Here is a 16,957-nt window from a genome sequence, read left to right as displayed (position 1 = left end):
ATCTACATGGAGAAACATTCTCTAAAAGTCTGAAACTGCATTTCATGAGCCCTTTAACTGCCTAATATTATTCTGATATCTGGTCACAGAAGGCCCATCAGAGGTCAGACGCGTGGAGCACTGTGTGCATGCAGGAGAGAGACACGTCACCTGCGCTGTGTGTGTGTGTGTGTGTGTGTCTCTCTGTGTCTCAGTGTGTGTGTCTGTGTGTGTCTCAGTGTGTGTGTCTCTCTGTGTCTGTGTGTCGCTGAGTCTCAGTGTGTGTGTGTGTGTGTGTCTCTGTGTGTGTCTCTGTGTGTCTCTGTGTCTGTGTGTCTCTGTGTCTGTCTCAGTGTGTGTGTCGCTGAGTCTCAGTGTGTGTGTGTGTGTGTGTGTCTCAGTGTGTGTGTGTGTGTCTCAGTGTGTGTGTGTCTCAGTGTGTGTGTGTGTGTCTCTGTGTGTGTCTCTCTGTGTCTCAGTGTGTGTGTCTCTCTGTGTCTGTGTGTCGCTGAGTCTCAGTGTGTGTGTGTGTGTGTCTCTGTGTGTGTCTCTGTGTGTCTCTGTGTCTGTGTATCTCAGTGTGTGTGTCTCTCTGTGTCTCTGTGTCTCAGTGTGTGTGTCTCTGTGTCTGTGTATCTCAGTGTGTGTGTCTCTCTGTCTCTGTGTCTCAGTGTGTGTGTCTCTCTGTGTCTGTCTGTCTGTCTCTGTGTCTCTGTGCTCACACTTGCAGGTGTGTGATGAGCTGGGTCACCGGGGTCTCCTGGGCCACACGCTGGTAAAGGCTGTGGCTGTTCAGCACCATGCTCTCCAGGATAGCCAGGGAGCGCTGCAGGATGGACACATCCATCATGGGCTGGTTCACGTAAGCTGCGATCTGTCACACACACCACACACATCAGTCACATCACTGACACAATCATTCACCACATCAGCTCCATCTAACTACACACAGCAATGCCCGAGCAGCACCTTCTGTCCTCTTCTGCCCACTAACGCAGCATTCATTTGATCAAAAATACAGTAAAAACAGTGAAATGTTATTACAATAAAATATGACATACAGTGATTGTTCAAGGAAAACGCAACTGTTTCTCCATATTCCACTATGTTCTTTCCTCAACTTCCCTCAGACGAGTTGATACATACATACCTCTTCCATCTCAGTGCGTCTCAATGCCACTATGCTAGCGTTTAGCTTAACACCATTCATTCCTTAGGATCCAAACAGGGATGAATTTATAATCCACCAAACACTTCCATGTTTTCCCTATTTAAAGACAGTTAGAGGAGTAGTTACACAAGTAAGTATGGTGACACAAAATAAAATGTTGAGATTTTCTAAGCTTGACTATAATGTTTGGTGGAAGAACACTTTGCAGCACTTCGACCTCAGTGCAGTAATATCATCACTCCTGAGAACTCCTGAACAGTGGCTGAACAGTGGAATATGGAAAAACAGTGACGATTTCCTTTAACTACAGCAGCAGAACTCATCACACATTAGATAATCAATGTGTTAATCATCAAGAAAATACTTTACAATGCAAAACTCTGAATGCATTCAATTAAATCCTGAAATAATGCATGTATTTAATATTGTCACAGTGTCTGGTTTGTGTTCCCTGGGTAACCACTAGATGTCCTCCTTCCCCACGGTGTCTGTCACTTCATGAACCACATTCCCCACAACCTCTGTCTAATCATTGCACTTAGCTGCCACTGGTCATTAATCATTGCACTCAGTCAATTCCCCATTAGCGTTTGTCATCTCCCTGTGTATTTATACCCTGTCTGTCTTAGTATGTGGCACAGAGTTCTCGTAGGATTATCATGTCCGTTTCATAGTCTTGTTCTCGCCTTGTGTCCTTGTCAGTTTATGTTGTCTGGATTGATGTTTGGTTTTGACTCCTTCAATGACTGTTTACTCTTTGGATTAACCCTAATAAATGACATACCTACATCTGGATCTCTTTCCGTGTGTTCCTGTATCCCGGCCGTGACAATTAAGTATATACACATACAAGGTTTTCAAGATCGAGCTCTTTCTGTTTGAACTGTTAAATGTGTCTGTCTTGCCTGTTTGATGAAGGACACCGATATCAGATCCCAGGACATGATGCCATGATCCATGAGCTCCAGAAACGCTGTGAGGGTAAAGGCCAGCATCTCCCCGAAACTACACACAAGAGACAAATCACTCGAACACAGAGAGCACAGGCCTGCAGATATAAGGTGTGCAAAATATCCCCTCTATAAGCTTACAGATAACTACAAGCCCAGTTTTTAAAAGCTAAAACGTTGTTGTTGTTAATAATAATAATAATAATAAATATAATTTTTTTTTTTCTTCAATTAAATTAGCTATGGAAGTAATGTAGCTTTGATTCACAGGAAACAATTACATTTGAAAATGTATCACATAAGAAAACAGTTTTTATAAACTTAACATAACATCAGAGACTTCTTTCAAAAAAACACCGGCCATCATCCTGTGAACAGTAGTGCACATACACCATCGGTCAAGAGTTTGGGATCAGAATGAGTTTTAATGTTTTTGTAAAATAACAAACAAAAAATGTAATATTGTGAAATATTACTATGATTTAAAATAAAGTTTTTCTTTGTGAATATCTGTAATGTATTTCTGTGATGTGCAGATGTATTTTATTCCATTACTCCAGTCTTCAGAAATAATGACAATATGATGATTTACCAGTGCTGAAACTGTTCTGCTTTCTCAGATTTTATTAGAAACTGATAATTTTTTTCATGATTCTTTGATGAATAAAAAGTTAAAAAGAAGAGCATCCTTTCAAAAAAATACACACTACAGTACAGTTTTTTTTTTTTAAAGAAACTTTTATTCAGCAAGGATGTGTTAAATTGTTAAGAAGTCATTGCAAAGATTTATATAGTTAGAAAAGATTTATATTTTTAATAAACGCTTTAATAAATAAATGTTTTTTTTTTTACTTTCTATACATCTAAAAATCCTAAAATAATTATTGTAATTTCCAAAGAAAATATTTGGCAGTTGTCCACATTGATAATTCTATTATTAAATCATCATATTATAATGATTTCTGAAGATCGTGTGACACTTTATACTGGAGTAAAGAAGATGGAAATTCAACTTCACAGCATCACAGTTTGTTGTTGGCGTCTGTACTGCGTTTGAGCTCCGTCACTATATTCTTTTTATCGGCTATTTTTATCTTAAAAATTAATTTTATACACTATCGTTTCCGTTTCTATAATGTGTGAATATACCTCTATTGTATTCTACAACAAAAACAATCAGAGTGCCTCATTATCACTAGTTTTATTTTGATCTCCCGGGTCCGCTATTAGCTTTTAGCCAGTTAGCATCAGCAAGCGTGGTTGCTGCTAACTGCGCTTGCATTGCTAATACTCTATTCACACACATTACCACTGCTGTACTCACTGTTACTTGCTTTAATGGTGGATGAATGTCTACCTTTGATTGCAGGCGAGGACACCGAATGATGCTCGAGTTTGAGGCCGTGGAGAAGCAGATTCGCGACCTGGAGGTGAGGCAGGCCCAGCTGAGAGAGCGGAGAGCCGCGCTGGAATCATCTCGGGCTGACGCTAACGTCGCCTTCACACTGGCAGTTGAAATCAGCTCTGTATTACGCAATACTCCCCCAGTGGACGTCGTACTACACCTCTGACAAGCATCGGAAAGCTTCGGAAGCGAGTAGAACAAAAATGGCGGAGAGATCAGAACGATTGATATTGTCTGTATCTGAATGTGCAGTACTCTATGATCTCTCTGATGAGGGTTATAGAGACATCAATCGGAAGGCTGCTGCGTGGAGGAAAGTTGCCCAGGACTTTGACATGTCAGGTCAGCTAAATGTGATATAACGTTAGTGGTATATAGGGCTGCAACAACCCTGCACTCGAGCGAGAGAGACCGAGTGTGTCCAGAGCGGGGGCCACAATATTTCATTATTCATTTTAATTGTATTAACTGCCCTTATAATGTTAGAAAATAATCAAAATAAAAAAGACATGACAACTTATTTATTTTATTAAAAGTGAAGAATTCAGGTTTGTTTATCAGTAACATAGCAACAGCAACTTCCGCTGGAATTTTCGGATAGGAACCGTCCGTAGCCTTTCGCAAGAGTTCAATTTTTTAAACTCATCCGGATGACCAACGGACACGATTTTTTTCTGCACCGCACTCATTCGGACCTGGCTCGTATCCATTCACATGCGGTCTGCGAATCTCCATATGAAATGAATTACTTCCGGTCATTTCATAGCAGTATCGTAGCTGATTTCTACTGCTAGTGTGAAGGCGGCGAAACAGTCCCACCACGTCTACTCCGTGTGTTTCTCTGCACAGGCCCGATCCACCCAGGACGCGATCTTCCCCGGTGTCCTTCACTCCTTCACCGGGACACCACGGACCCTGGGTGCATCCACAGCGGAGGACGCGAGCCAGGCCACGAAGACTTCTCCCCCAATAGAGAAGATGCGCAAATCCACTTCATTTTCAGCGTTTTTTGGCGCATTTTGTCGGTTAACAATGGCTCTGTGTAGTAACAGCTGCTTTATGTGAAATCACGCACCTGATGGAATTGACCACTGATTAGAGAACCGGCTTTACTGACGAGATGCGCATTAACGATCGGCCGATCGTGATCGGAGCACCCCTAAGATCAAGGCTGCATCTCATTTCTAGTTTTACTTGATCTTAGTGCTGCGTTCGACACCATAGATCATGACATACTCATAGATCGATTACAAAACTATACAGGTATTCAAGGGCAGGCTCTAAGATGGTTTAGATCCTACCTGTCCGATTGCTACCATTTTGTTTATTTAAATGGGGAGTCATCTCATTTATCATCAGTAAAATATGGAGTGCCACAAGGATCCGTCCTAGGTCCCCTTCTATTTTCAATATACATGTTGCCCCTTGGTAATATTATTAGAAAATACGGAATTAGCTTCCACTGTTATGCTGATGATACTCAGTTATATATCTCAACGAGACCAGATGAAACTTCCCAATTATCTAAGCCAACAGAGTGTGTTAAAAATGTAAGAGATTGGATGACAAATAATTTTCTCCAATTAAATTCAGATAAGACAGAGATATTAATTATTGGACCAAAAAACACTACACATAATCTTGTAGATTACAATCTGCAACTAGACGGATGTACTGTTACTTCCTCTACAGTCAGAAATCTGCGTGTTATATTAGACAGCAATTTGTCTTTTGAAAATCATATTTCCAATGTTACAAAAACTGCATTCTTCCATCTTAGAAACATTGCCAAGCTACGAAACATGTTATCTGTTTCTGATGCAGAAAAGCTAGTTCATGCATTCATGACCTCTAGACTGGACTATTGTAATGCACTTCTAGGTGCTTGTCCTGCTTCGTCAATAAACAAGCTACAGGTAGTCCAAAATACAGCAGATAGAGTCCTTACGAGGTCAAGAAAATATGATCATATTACCCCAATTTTACAGTCTCTGCACTGGCTACCTATTAAGTTCCTTATCAGTTACAAATTATCATTACTTACCTATAAGGCCCTAAATGGTTTAGCCCCAGCGTACCTAACTAGCCTTCTACCACGCTACAACCCATCACGCACCCTAAGGTCACAAAACACTGGACTTTTGGTCGTTCCTAGGATAGCAAAGTCCACTAAAGGAGGTAGAGCTTTCTCACATTTGGCTCCCAAACTCTGGAATAGCCTTCCTGATAATGTTCAGGGTTCAGACACACTCTCTCTGTTTAAATCTAGATTAAAAACACATCTCTTTCACCAAGCATTTGAATAATGCATCTTTTTAATGTATCCGCTTTAAGTGTAGTTGCATCTGATCAAATGCACATTATTATTCTCTAGCTTGGGTTAAACTAATTAATTTTACTCTGTTGGATCAGCAGCTATGCTAATGATGTCTCTATGTGTTTCTCTGTTTCTGCTGGATCTTCATCCCGTGGTAACTAGGATTTACACAAGCTCCAGTCTGGATCCAGAACACCTGAGAAGAGATGATGCTGACCCTCAGAGGACCTCAGATGATGCTAACTCTGAATCAACAACAGAACTAACAAATATTGCTACAAGTGTGACTGCATCATATAACAATGGTTGACTACATCCTGCATTATTTTTTTCTGAAAAATCCTGTCATATGCACATCAACTGACAGTCACCACTTATAAGCTACTACTAAATATTGATGAAACAGTTTTCTGTAAAGTTGCTTTGTAACGATTTGTATTGTAAAATGCGCGATACAAATAAACTTAAATTGAATCACAGAAATAAATTACATTTTAAAGTATATTAAAATAGAAACTTATTTTATATTGTAAGAACATTTTGCAAGAAGTCAGTTTTTTTTTCCTGTGTTGTTGATCAGATAAATGCAGCCTTGATGAGCAGAAGAGACTTTACGAGTCTTACTGATCTCAGATGCATGTTTCTCAGGATGCCGGCCGGTGTTTTGGGATTGAGGTGTGCAGGACTCGTACTGTGTGCCGCTCTCCACCAGCCGTGCCAGTGTCCCCAGGCCCTCTGTGTGGATGAACTCTGTGGCGAAGCTGGGGTCAGCGGAGAGCTTGGCCAGCTCTTTCAGAGCCTCCAGACGCGCGTCTATTCCATGAGACTGGATACGCTCCAGCAGCTGTCGAGCCGCTCGCATCTACAGAACAGAACACAGCCACTAGATCAGACCTACACAGATCTACAGACAGGACCATCTGAGTCCAGCACACTTACAGGAGAGATGGCCAGCCTGAGGATGCTGCCGTTCTTAATGTCCCCGCGGTTCTGCAGCACACACACACACGGAGAACCATCAAACAACTGCTGGACCTCCTTCGAGTCAAAAACCTTTCCACAGCTATAATACTAAGATGAAATACAATATACATACTGAGAAAGCATACTGTGTTTTATTGTACTGGCTACCGATGTGAACGAGCACCAATAAACAATGATCAGAAGTCAGTTCTGCGTATGTCCTCTGTACTGTCAGTGTGTGTGTGTACGTGCGTGTGTGTGTGTCTGACCTGCTCAGTGATGTACAGCTGTGGTCCGTCAGCGTAGCGCAGGCCGAACTGCTCTGAACTGGACAGAGACCATCTACAACACACACACGAGCTCACAACTCTTCTGATGCTACACGTCACACACTACAGATGGGGAAAGCCTTCAACTGCACATTACACCACAGAGTTATGCCATTCATTATAGAGACATGCTATAAAAAGTATTTTGTAGCATACTCCGCTACATTACTGAATCTGGATACTTTGGACTGTTTACGGTAAGGGTCATGTTAACTTTGATGTTTATGTTAACCACCTCTTAATAAAAATATGTGGCATGAATGCAAATAAAAATGATTATAAATGCATGAATAATGTCATGAGAATAATGTTTTAAATATAATATTGTCAACACAAATGTGAAATGATGAAAAAAAAAAAAGAAGAGCAGTGTTTCCTCGAAGAAGTTTGGGTTTGAATGTCCAAATCTTTTACAGTAATATTACATTAAATTAATGACATTAAAATGCAAAGCAATCATTCTGTCATCTGAAATAGTTTTGGGATGTAACTGTATTTTGATTACGGCCCATTTAATATGTAACTATAATGATAAGGTTACTCATATTTTGTATTTTAAACACGTAACAATCTCACATGTGTTACTCCCTAACCCTGCACACATTCAACAATTAAGACATTAATGTCATCTTAAGTATTGTTAAAATAATAATAATTATTGTTTAAATCGACAGTTCAAAAGCTGGGATTCTGTTCTTCTATAATTAATGAAAAAAAAAGTGTTTGATGATTTTACATAAACAGCACTGGAAGCCACGGAATAAAAAAAAAAGAAGTTACCTTGTCACAAATCTGACCTTTATCTATTTTTTTTCTTTTTCTTTTTTAGAATTATGCATTTTTCTTTTAGAATATTTGTCATTTAATATCCCAGTATTGGTTTATATCACAGTGTAGGCATTTATCCTGGGAATTGTGTGAATAATATGTACTGAAAAATGGTAACATTTACATTTACTGGTTTTATTGAAATCAAAAATATAATTTAGTATCTATGAATCTCTTTATTTTTAGAACTGCAGAGTTTCAAAAAACAGTCAGAGGAAAACAAGTTGAAAATCAGAGTTATTTCAGTTCTGAGTTTGGACCTCAGGACTGGTGAGTTTATATATCTGATCTGATATATGTGAGTTGATAGATCTCATTTTGATGAACGATGAGTGAAATAAGACTTGGGTTGGGATCGGGTCATGCGTCTGGGGTCGTTCAGAGCTCTATCAGAGACTCCTGTGAGTTCAGATGACTTACCCATCACACACTTCTCTAATGATGGACGCCAGCGGCTTCTTCTGCAACACACACACACACACACACTCCTGTGGATCTCAAACAGCACATACCGTTTCTCCTCAAATACTCCAGTAATCACAGGTTTCACTATCTCTCCATCATTTCTTCTGTATGTTCAGCAGTATATTGATGTAAAATATCAGCATGACACATGTATGTCAGAGAAGCTTTGAGAGAGCAAATACGAGCAGGTCAAACTGAAGTGTGTGTGTAGTAAGCAGTACCTGGTCGATCTCGATGAGCTGAGCGTTTGCTCCGGGCCACTCGATGGCCACCTTCACCATGTCAGACGGAGGAGGCATGACCGCCCTGACGGCCAGAACACACGCCATCAGCTCACAGACGTCTCATAACAGCACACTCAGCAGCGTATCGCCCACAATCAGACATTTCTCCTTTATTTTTTTAAGGAAAGATCATGTTCCATGAAGATATTTAGTAAATTTCCTTAACATAAACATATCAAAACTTAATTTAAGTTTAACTTAATTAGTAATATGCATTGCTAAGAACAATGTAATTTCCTCCTAACAAGCCACACATCAATGGAAAGCTAATTTATTCAGATATTACAAACAACGGACCCTCATGACTGTCTGTCTGTGTCTGTGTGTGTGTGTGTGTGTGTGTGTGTGTGTACTTGTTTTTCTATTCTGGTGGGGACTTACCCCACGGGTAAACAAGCGAATAAATTACACAGAATGAAGTTTCTTGAAAATCTAAAAATGCAGAAAGTTTCCTGTGAGGGTTAGGTTTAGGGATAGGGTTGGTGTAGGGCGATAGAAAATACGGTCTGTACAGTATAAAAACCATTACGCCTATGGAGAGTCCCCACAAGGATAGCTGACCAGACATGTGTGAGTGTGTGTGTGTGTGTGTGCGTGCGTGTGTGAGTGTGTATGTGGTCCAGGGTCAGTTTTCATCAGGAACAGCACAAGTACACATGAGCAGCTGGTTCTCTCTCTCGCTGGTAGTCCGAGCATCACTTCCTCATGTTCTCTGCTCTCTTCCTCTCTCACAAACTGAATGAAGGACACTCACTCCAGCACATCAAGACGCACATGACTTTGACATGCTTTCTTACAGACATGCAGACAGACTTCCAGTGACGCTGACATTATAGCAAAGATACATCACTAACCTTCACTATTTAATTTAATCATGAGCTGACCAAATTTAATTACATTGAATTTATGATTTCAAGTGTGAAAAGTCTGGTGTATCAAAAAGAAATTAAAATGACAAGAACATTAAATCTAATTTCAGCTTAAGATGATTCTTAATGTGGATTTAATCTGTTAATCAACGGAATATTACATTGCTTTAAATTGGCAAGACAAATATTCATCCAGGGTGCATGATGTGTGACTCTCTGATCAGATAGTGTGTGTCTCTGCACATCCCACATTACTCGACTCAACAGGAGTAGTGATTACAGGTCAGCACAGTATCAAACTAATTCATTTGCTGTGATCGGTCAACTCTTCACTCAGGTGAGTCTAATTTTCTTTCTGTAAAGGAATTTTAGGAGAAATATTTAAGGTAAACTGATACTGCGTCCAGTCCAGTCTTCTTCATAAATTCATCTGTGGGAAACCTGTCTAATTTGAACAAGTAAATTACCATGGTTACTAAACAGAACTCTGATTCTGAATGTTTATGTCATAACTAACCCGACGACTAGCGGCACTAACCTGACTCAAGTGAAGACGAAGGACTGAACGACACAAACACTCAATGACACCAGCACACATGAACGTTATATAACGAGTTTACATCGGACCATAGGCGTCGATATAATGCGAATTCTAATCGCACCGCTTTAACTCGCAGACGAGCTCAGTGTGAATGCTGAAATGCATGCGAATCGCGCACATATCACTGATGAGAGCCACAGTCACACAGTATGACCGTGTTTCTCATCTGCGCGATGCTCTTACCCCAAACCGAACGATGATACAGCGAAGTTGCGCTCGATGTGTGAGCTGCTGCTGTTCAGGAGGCCATCACATCTTCTTCATCACCTCCACACTCTTCTTCATTCTGATGATCACCGATTCATCTGCTGTAAACCTGATCGGGGACCCGCACTGTTCAATCCAGCACAGAGATCGCTTTAATCTGTCTAACTGTGGGTGAATGATTCATCCGTCCGTCGGACCCCGCCCACACCTCACAGCAGCCAATCAGCACGCGAGCTGCAGTGATCGACGCGCTCAAGCCCCGCCCTACGATTCAGTGCAGCAGCAGACAGCAGCAGTCCAAGACGAGATCTGGTTAACGACGACATGACTCGAGACAGGTGTGTAGAGTTTCTGTAGAAGCACTGGAAATATCAGCACTAATGCTCATCATGACTGACTTCAGATACTGGTGACATGAAACACCATAAACTACTGCTGAGATTAAAAAATAAATAAATAAATAACTTTGGTATATGGAGATTGATTGCAGTATATCAGTATGTATAATGTAAAAATAAAAACATTTACTTACACAGGATTAAGAATCCAATGGAAAGATGACTCGGTTATAATGCCAATGATGTAATAATTCAAACACTGTATAAAATGTACTCAAATCTGTTTAATCAAGTGTTTTATAATGCAGATGGCCACCCTGACAGCACACAGAGGCTCTACCTGAAGTCTGCATTACACCTGTTTGATGTTTCCTATCAGATGTCAAATAGACATTTAGAAGACGTCTTGAAGATGTTTATGATATGTGAAACTGACATCTTACAGAAGTCTATCTAGAAGTCTCTCTGGACGAAGCCATCTTTAACAGTCCTCTTGCAGACGTGCCTGTGCTCTCTGGGCAGTCTATAAGAATGAAGCACAGCAAGAGAGACCCATCACCACACACACATCAGATCTCTCCTACAGGAGATCACATGGCATCTGTGTGTGTGTGTGTATTGGGGTACATGAGTTTCAGTCAAACTTTGACATGAACTCTCACACACACATAGATACATCATCAGACACACATACATGAAGTTTGGCAGTTTTCTGACCGTAGACCAGCTGAACATATTTAATGTTCTCTTATGTCATCTCTAGATCTTCCTTGCTTTTATACTGTTTTGTAATGCAAGCGGTTGTTATGGATACAGCTTCAGTATTTCTTCATGGGTCGTCATGGAAACCAATGAATATAAGATCTACATGTGATGATATAAGCCCCGTGATGGACTCAGCATCGGCCAGCAACTGGACAGATAATCTTCTGACACTGATGGTGTCTCTTATATTAGCTAATATTGCATTATAATGCTCGCAATACTGCTTTGAATTGTTATGAACATTTCATTCTGGACATGTGTTCCCAAACTGGGCTTTGTGTGCTGATAACACTAACGAAACCTAATACACTTCAGAATAAAAACAACCCAATTAAAATACGAAACTACAAAGAAATATTTGATTTGTTTCCCGGAATGTCATAATCAACATCAGAAAACCGAGAACATGCAAATATGTTTTTCAAGTTAAATAAGTTTACAAATTCAGGCCAACTTCAAGTAACTATTTTAGATCAAAGAGGTTTGGCTGACAAAAAAAGTTTTGGGAAAATAATTCATAATCTTAAAATAAATATTTCCTTCTGTTTTTCTATCATCATTTGTTGAGATTCTTGTCATTCCAAACCTTTATGACTTGGGGTGTAATAGTAAGCGCTTTGGTTAAATGCTTGTGCAAAAGCTGCTTCTTGAAAGCTGTGATGATCTCAGCAGTCAGGCTGGAGGTTAGCACCTCATTCCACCAGAGAGGAGCAGAGACGATGAAGGTTTTGGAAACAGTGAAGGAACAAGGCATCACTCGTTCAGTGGCCATAGCTGGCAGCAGAATTGAGGGGGTGTAGCCTACTTCTAGTGACAGACTAGGTGTTTCTATGGCAACACCATCATCACTGAAGCGTGAACGTGCTCAAAGGAACTCAAAATTACAACTTGAAAGCTGGCAATGATCTGAGAGCCACAACTTGAACCATGTGACCGCTGTACCACCTGACCACCACAGATTCATTAATGGTGCCATAGAAACACATTATTCAGAGTCTGAGGACGTGGATGGCTCAGAGTACGTGTCATCTCAAAATTACAGTAATTATGACATGGTATGAACACAACTTTGGTAGTTGTTCTAGTTGGCTAAAACAGCATTGTAGTAGTCCAGTCTTGAAATAGACAAGGAGCTGAGCTGCATATTCTGACAGGAATACCATGATGATCATGCACCAGTGAGGCTGTTTAAGGAGAACAGTAGGGGACAGAATATTGAGCCTTGAGGCACCCCATGTGACTCAGACATTCCTCTTCTCCAGCAGATCTGCATGTGAGCTGGACATCATGATAACAGTCAAAGCAGAAGCAATGACTTTGTTTATGAAGAGATGCCTAATTCCTTACTTTCCTCAAACTTCACTCTCAGATGAATGACATCACAGGACAGCCCAACCATCTCATCACATCTGTCATTAACACCATCTGTGATGAAGCCAGCGTAATGACAGCATTACATTGCAGATGTCATTAAACATATGTTCAGAAACTGCACAGGAAACATCTTCAGCTGGAAAGGCATGTCCTTCATCAGTCTGCCACAAGTGCAGATCAGTCATATAAGAGCAAGTTCAGAAGTCAGGTGGTGTTTAAAGCTTTACTATTTAACTAGCAGAATATAGTGCAGCTCACCCATGTTCCCCAGACAGGGCAGGCGTAGTTACATTTCAGACAAACATAGCAGAGATGTGCTAGTCAGGTACATCCATGGAGCAGCAGATGATGTGGATAACAGCAATATTCAGTATCATAAAGAGATTCAGGGTGAACAGTTGATTTTGATATTCTAGGTATTATCAAATTGCCTGAGTTTTGAGAACGTAGCGGACGTAGAGGAGTATAATGTAAAAGGAGCTCATTCAAATACTGAGGTGCTAAACCATTCAGGGCTTTATAAGTAATAAGCAATATTTTAAAATCTATACGATGTTTGATAGGGAGCCAGTGCAGTGTGGACAGGACCGGGCTAATATGGTCATACTTCCTGGTTCTAGTAAGAACTCTTGCTGCTGCATTTTGGACTAGCTGTAGTTTGTTTACCAAGCGTGCAGAACAACCACCCAATAAAGCATTACAATAATCTAACCTTGAAGTCATAAATGCATGGATTTACATTTCTGCATTTGACATTGAGAGCATAGGCCGTAATTTAGATATATTTTTGAGATGGAAAAATGCAGTTTTACAAATGCTAGAAACGTGGCTTTCTAAGGAAAGATTGCGATCAAGTAGCACACCTAGGTTCCTAACTGATGACGAAGAATTGACAGAGCAACCATCAAGTCTTAGACAGTGTTCTAGGTTATTACAAGCAGAGTTTTTAGGCCCTATGATTAACACCTCTGGTTTTTCTGAATTTAGCAGTAAGAAATTACTCGTCATCCAGTTTTTTATATCAACTATGCATTCCATTAGTTTTTCAAATTGGTGTGTTTCACCGGGCTGCGAAGAAATATAGAGCTGAGTATCATCAGCATAACAGTGAAAGCTAACACCATGTTTCCTGATGATATCTCCCAAGGGTAACATATAAAGCGGGAAGAGTTGCTGTGTGACATTTTCCACCTCTAATAAACCCAGATATTAAGTCTATATACTGCCAAATGGACACACGGAGCCAGCAAGGAGAACAAGTGTCTGCAGGCTATCAGGATTCATCAGGACAGTTGTGGAAGCCTATATCTCGTCATGTGTATGTGTGTAGTCGGTTCTTCTTAAGAGGTAACTTTGTTTTATCCAAATGTTATTGCAGAAGTCCTCCTGTACTGAATAAGTCAGCACACACATATTTTAGTTCCAATGAGGGAAGGGACTTTCTTTGTTGACCAGGGAGAGGAACGGAGAGCTGATTATTTCCTTACAAGAATTAACCCTGCAGATTAAAAACAACAACAACAACAACAAAAAAACATTATTACTATAGTTAAACCATGGTAACCGTGAATAAGTGATCTGTCAGCTAGCATGTTAAAAATGGCAGCTGCTGTGAAGAAGAGCCTTTTGGGATTGGGGCTTTTCTTTTTCTTTTTTACTCCTGGTGGTGTTTGCTCAGAGTAACAAGTAGTTTCTGCCACAAGTCTAGGCTCAATTGTTTTCATACAAATCTGATTGGACTTTATTAAACTCCATCCTTACTCAAGCATCTAATTTAAAAAGAACAGCAGCCACATGGGAACACATCTCTCCCAGACTGAAAGAAAAACAGTAGTCATGGAAATACAACATATGAAACATCACGTTTAATATTCATATTCGCTCCAGATGGGCTTACACCACTGCAGTCACAATGACCTGTCATTACCGTGCCATCGCCTGATGGGGCTATTCAGTAGCCCAGATGGCTTCACATCACAACAAAATGAATAAATGTTGCTCCCTGATATTCTGTGATGTAAAACCACTCCCACAAAGCCACTGGTTAAAAAAAAACACAAAAAAAAACTGTGAGCCTCCAGGGACCTGTAATTCTTCATGTTGCTCTGTGAGCAGATTTCGGTGCGATATAGCACACTATATACAAGCCAACGTTAATAACTCTTGAGTAATGTGATGTGCATAAACATAGACATATTAGTCTTTTATATCACAGCTTTGATGAACAGGGATAGCAATAGACAGTAAGGTGACACTGGGATACTATACTATAGATAGATATAGATAGAATCATCTAAGATTAGCTGTCTCTTACCTGGAGACTCAATCAGGTAACAAACAAACCTCTGGCCATTGCATTGGGTTGTTTGCCCAGTCACAGATAGTGTATGGACAATCTGTCCCAATATGGCTCAGTTTGCCCCATGCTGACTCCGCCCACACACCACGCCCCCAGCTATGATGCGACTCTGAACACAAGAGCTCAGAGAAATCTCTGCATAGAATTAGTGTCACTGAATAAATCTGTCATTACCCATCATCAGCGGCCTCTTGTTTCCCGCTGAAGAATGATGTCATATCCTTCCAGCCTTAGCACCTGCACAAACACAGAGTGACTGGACTCCACTGACCAAACCATTCATCTGAACTCTATTTAAGACCCACCACATCTAATCAACAGTCATCAAACCATTAACTACAGTCAATACTGAGGACTTCATAGATTTAATCTCACTTTATTTCCCAGTGTTGGTGCTGCTGACCTTGATTTACTTCAGTTCAACACGAGAAGTGTGTGTGATTACGAACATGATCAGGACACCAGAGTCTGAACTGGCTTTAGAGACCAGCAGTGTATGTGTGTAAGTTTGCACTTCATTCATTCTCAGTGTGAACCAATGCTCCGTGTAAACGTGACATGATTGCATATCAGATGTACAAATGAATCGGAGTCAGCAATATTTGAGTCTGTTGTTCCACAAGCGAGATACTGTGCATGTGAAAGAGTTTAAGAGCACAGAGAGCTGTCGTCTGGATTTTCACGGGGTCTTTAATACATGCTTCCCTGATTACCACTTGATTTCCTCAGAGAGTCACACACTTCTTCTCATGAAGCTCTGTTAGGTCTAAATCATCATACTCACCACCATGATCACGACGGCAGCAGAAAAAGTGAAAGAAAAGTGAGTGGAGACAGAGTAAGAGCAGGATCAGCTGTGTGTCAGACCTGACCAGACCATCAATCGAGTCAGAGCAGAGCAGAGGAATCAACTTCTATTTTGAGACTTTAAAAAAACACTGGTAGAAATGGACTGCATACTGTAAACAATCACTGACCATACATACTGTACATATACTGTATACACACTTGGGGGAAATGATGTATATATCCCTCTATTGTTTTTTCTTCTGTTTTTCCTCATTGCACAAGGTGCAAACAACCTTACGCCTGTTTCACACATACTCCGTCTGCAGTGCGTATGCGTTTCGTATTTCTTTACGCACCCATGTTAACGGATTCCAGTGTTCACGTGGTTGCGGTCCGTCAGTGCGTCCCAGGATTGTTCACGTACCGAGTAGCGGACTGCAAACGCGTCCTGTGTGAAAGCACAATGAGTATGAGTCCGTGCTGCTTCTGCACCACATACGTAACGCACACGGACTGCAGACGGAGTATGTGTGAAACAGACGTGCGTCTTGTCGAGGTTTCCATTGGGAAGCTTCTTTAAAATAATCCCCTGAAGCAAGCCCGGCGGCTTCAGCTGCATCGATTAGCACGTCACGTTTGATGTGGTAACTTCACAGTAGGTATACACACAGGTTTAAAGACTCGTTCTCGCCCCCTACAGATTCGGCTAGGTATACATCCGCGCTAAAATATCAAGGTGAAATTCGTCATAGCTCACCTAGTATAGACCCAGCTCCCAACCCAACTTTGAGAATAGATTAACGGAGATGTTTTTCTTCAATCGCCCGATAAGAGTCTCACATTAACGCCGATAACGACCCACCACTAATTACAACCCATTTCATTCAGCGCAGCCGCTTTATTTCACCGCCAGGTCTCATAGAACAGCTGATGATTAAACTAAAAAATATTAAATCCACACATA

At 40.7% G+C, this 16,957-nt stretch overlaps 1 protein-coding gene across 6 annotated transcripts in view; it reads right to left on the bottom strand.

The window, feature by feature from the left end:
* The window catches only part of LOC128022690 (engulfment and cell motility protein 2), an 84,654-nt gene extending 74,074 nt beyond the window's left edge, over positions 1-10,580 (bottom strand). Inside the window, exons 1-8 of one of the 6 annotated variants that reach the window (XM_052610486.1) lie at positions 10,345-10,580; positions 8,629-8,799; positions 8,363-8,403; positions 7,055-7,127; positions 6,762-6,812; positions 6,515-6,684; positions 2,056-2,155; positions 702-853 (exon numbers count right to left, since the gene is read on the bottom strand). In XM_052610486.1, coding sequence (XP_052466446.1) covers positions 702-853; positions 2,056-2,155; positions 6,515-6,684; positions 6,762-6,812; positions 7,055-7,127; positions 8,363-8,403; positions 8,629-8,736 — 695 coding nt within the window. In that variant the 5' untranslated portion in view covers positions 8,737-8,799; positions 10,345-10,580. The remainder of the gene's footprint in view (positions 1-701; positions 854-2,055; positions 2,156-6,514; positions 6,685-6,761; positions 6,813-7,054; positions 7,128-8,362; positions 8,404-8,628; positions 8,800-10,344) is intronic. The other 5 variants (XM_052610481.1, XM_052610480.1, XM_052610484.1 and 2 more) reach the window with 5 other exon arrangements.
* Between the last annotated feature and the right edge of the window lie 6,377 nt (positions 10,581-16,957).

The sequence above is a fragment of the Carassius gibelio genome, chromosome A11 (assembly GCF_023724105.1).
Source record: "Carassius gibelio isolate Cgi1373 ecotype wild population from Czech Republic chromosome A11, carGib1.2-hapl.c, whole genome shotgun sequence".
Taxonomy (NCBI): domain Eukaryota; kingdom Metazoa; phylum Chordata; class Actinopteri; order Cypriniformes; family Cyprinidae; genus Carassius; species Carassius gibelio.
Note: the sequence above shows the minus strand (reverse complement) of the source record. Positions and strands in the feature narration are given on the sequence as shown.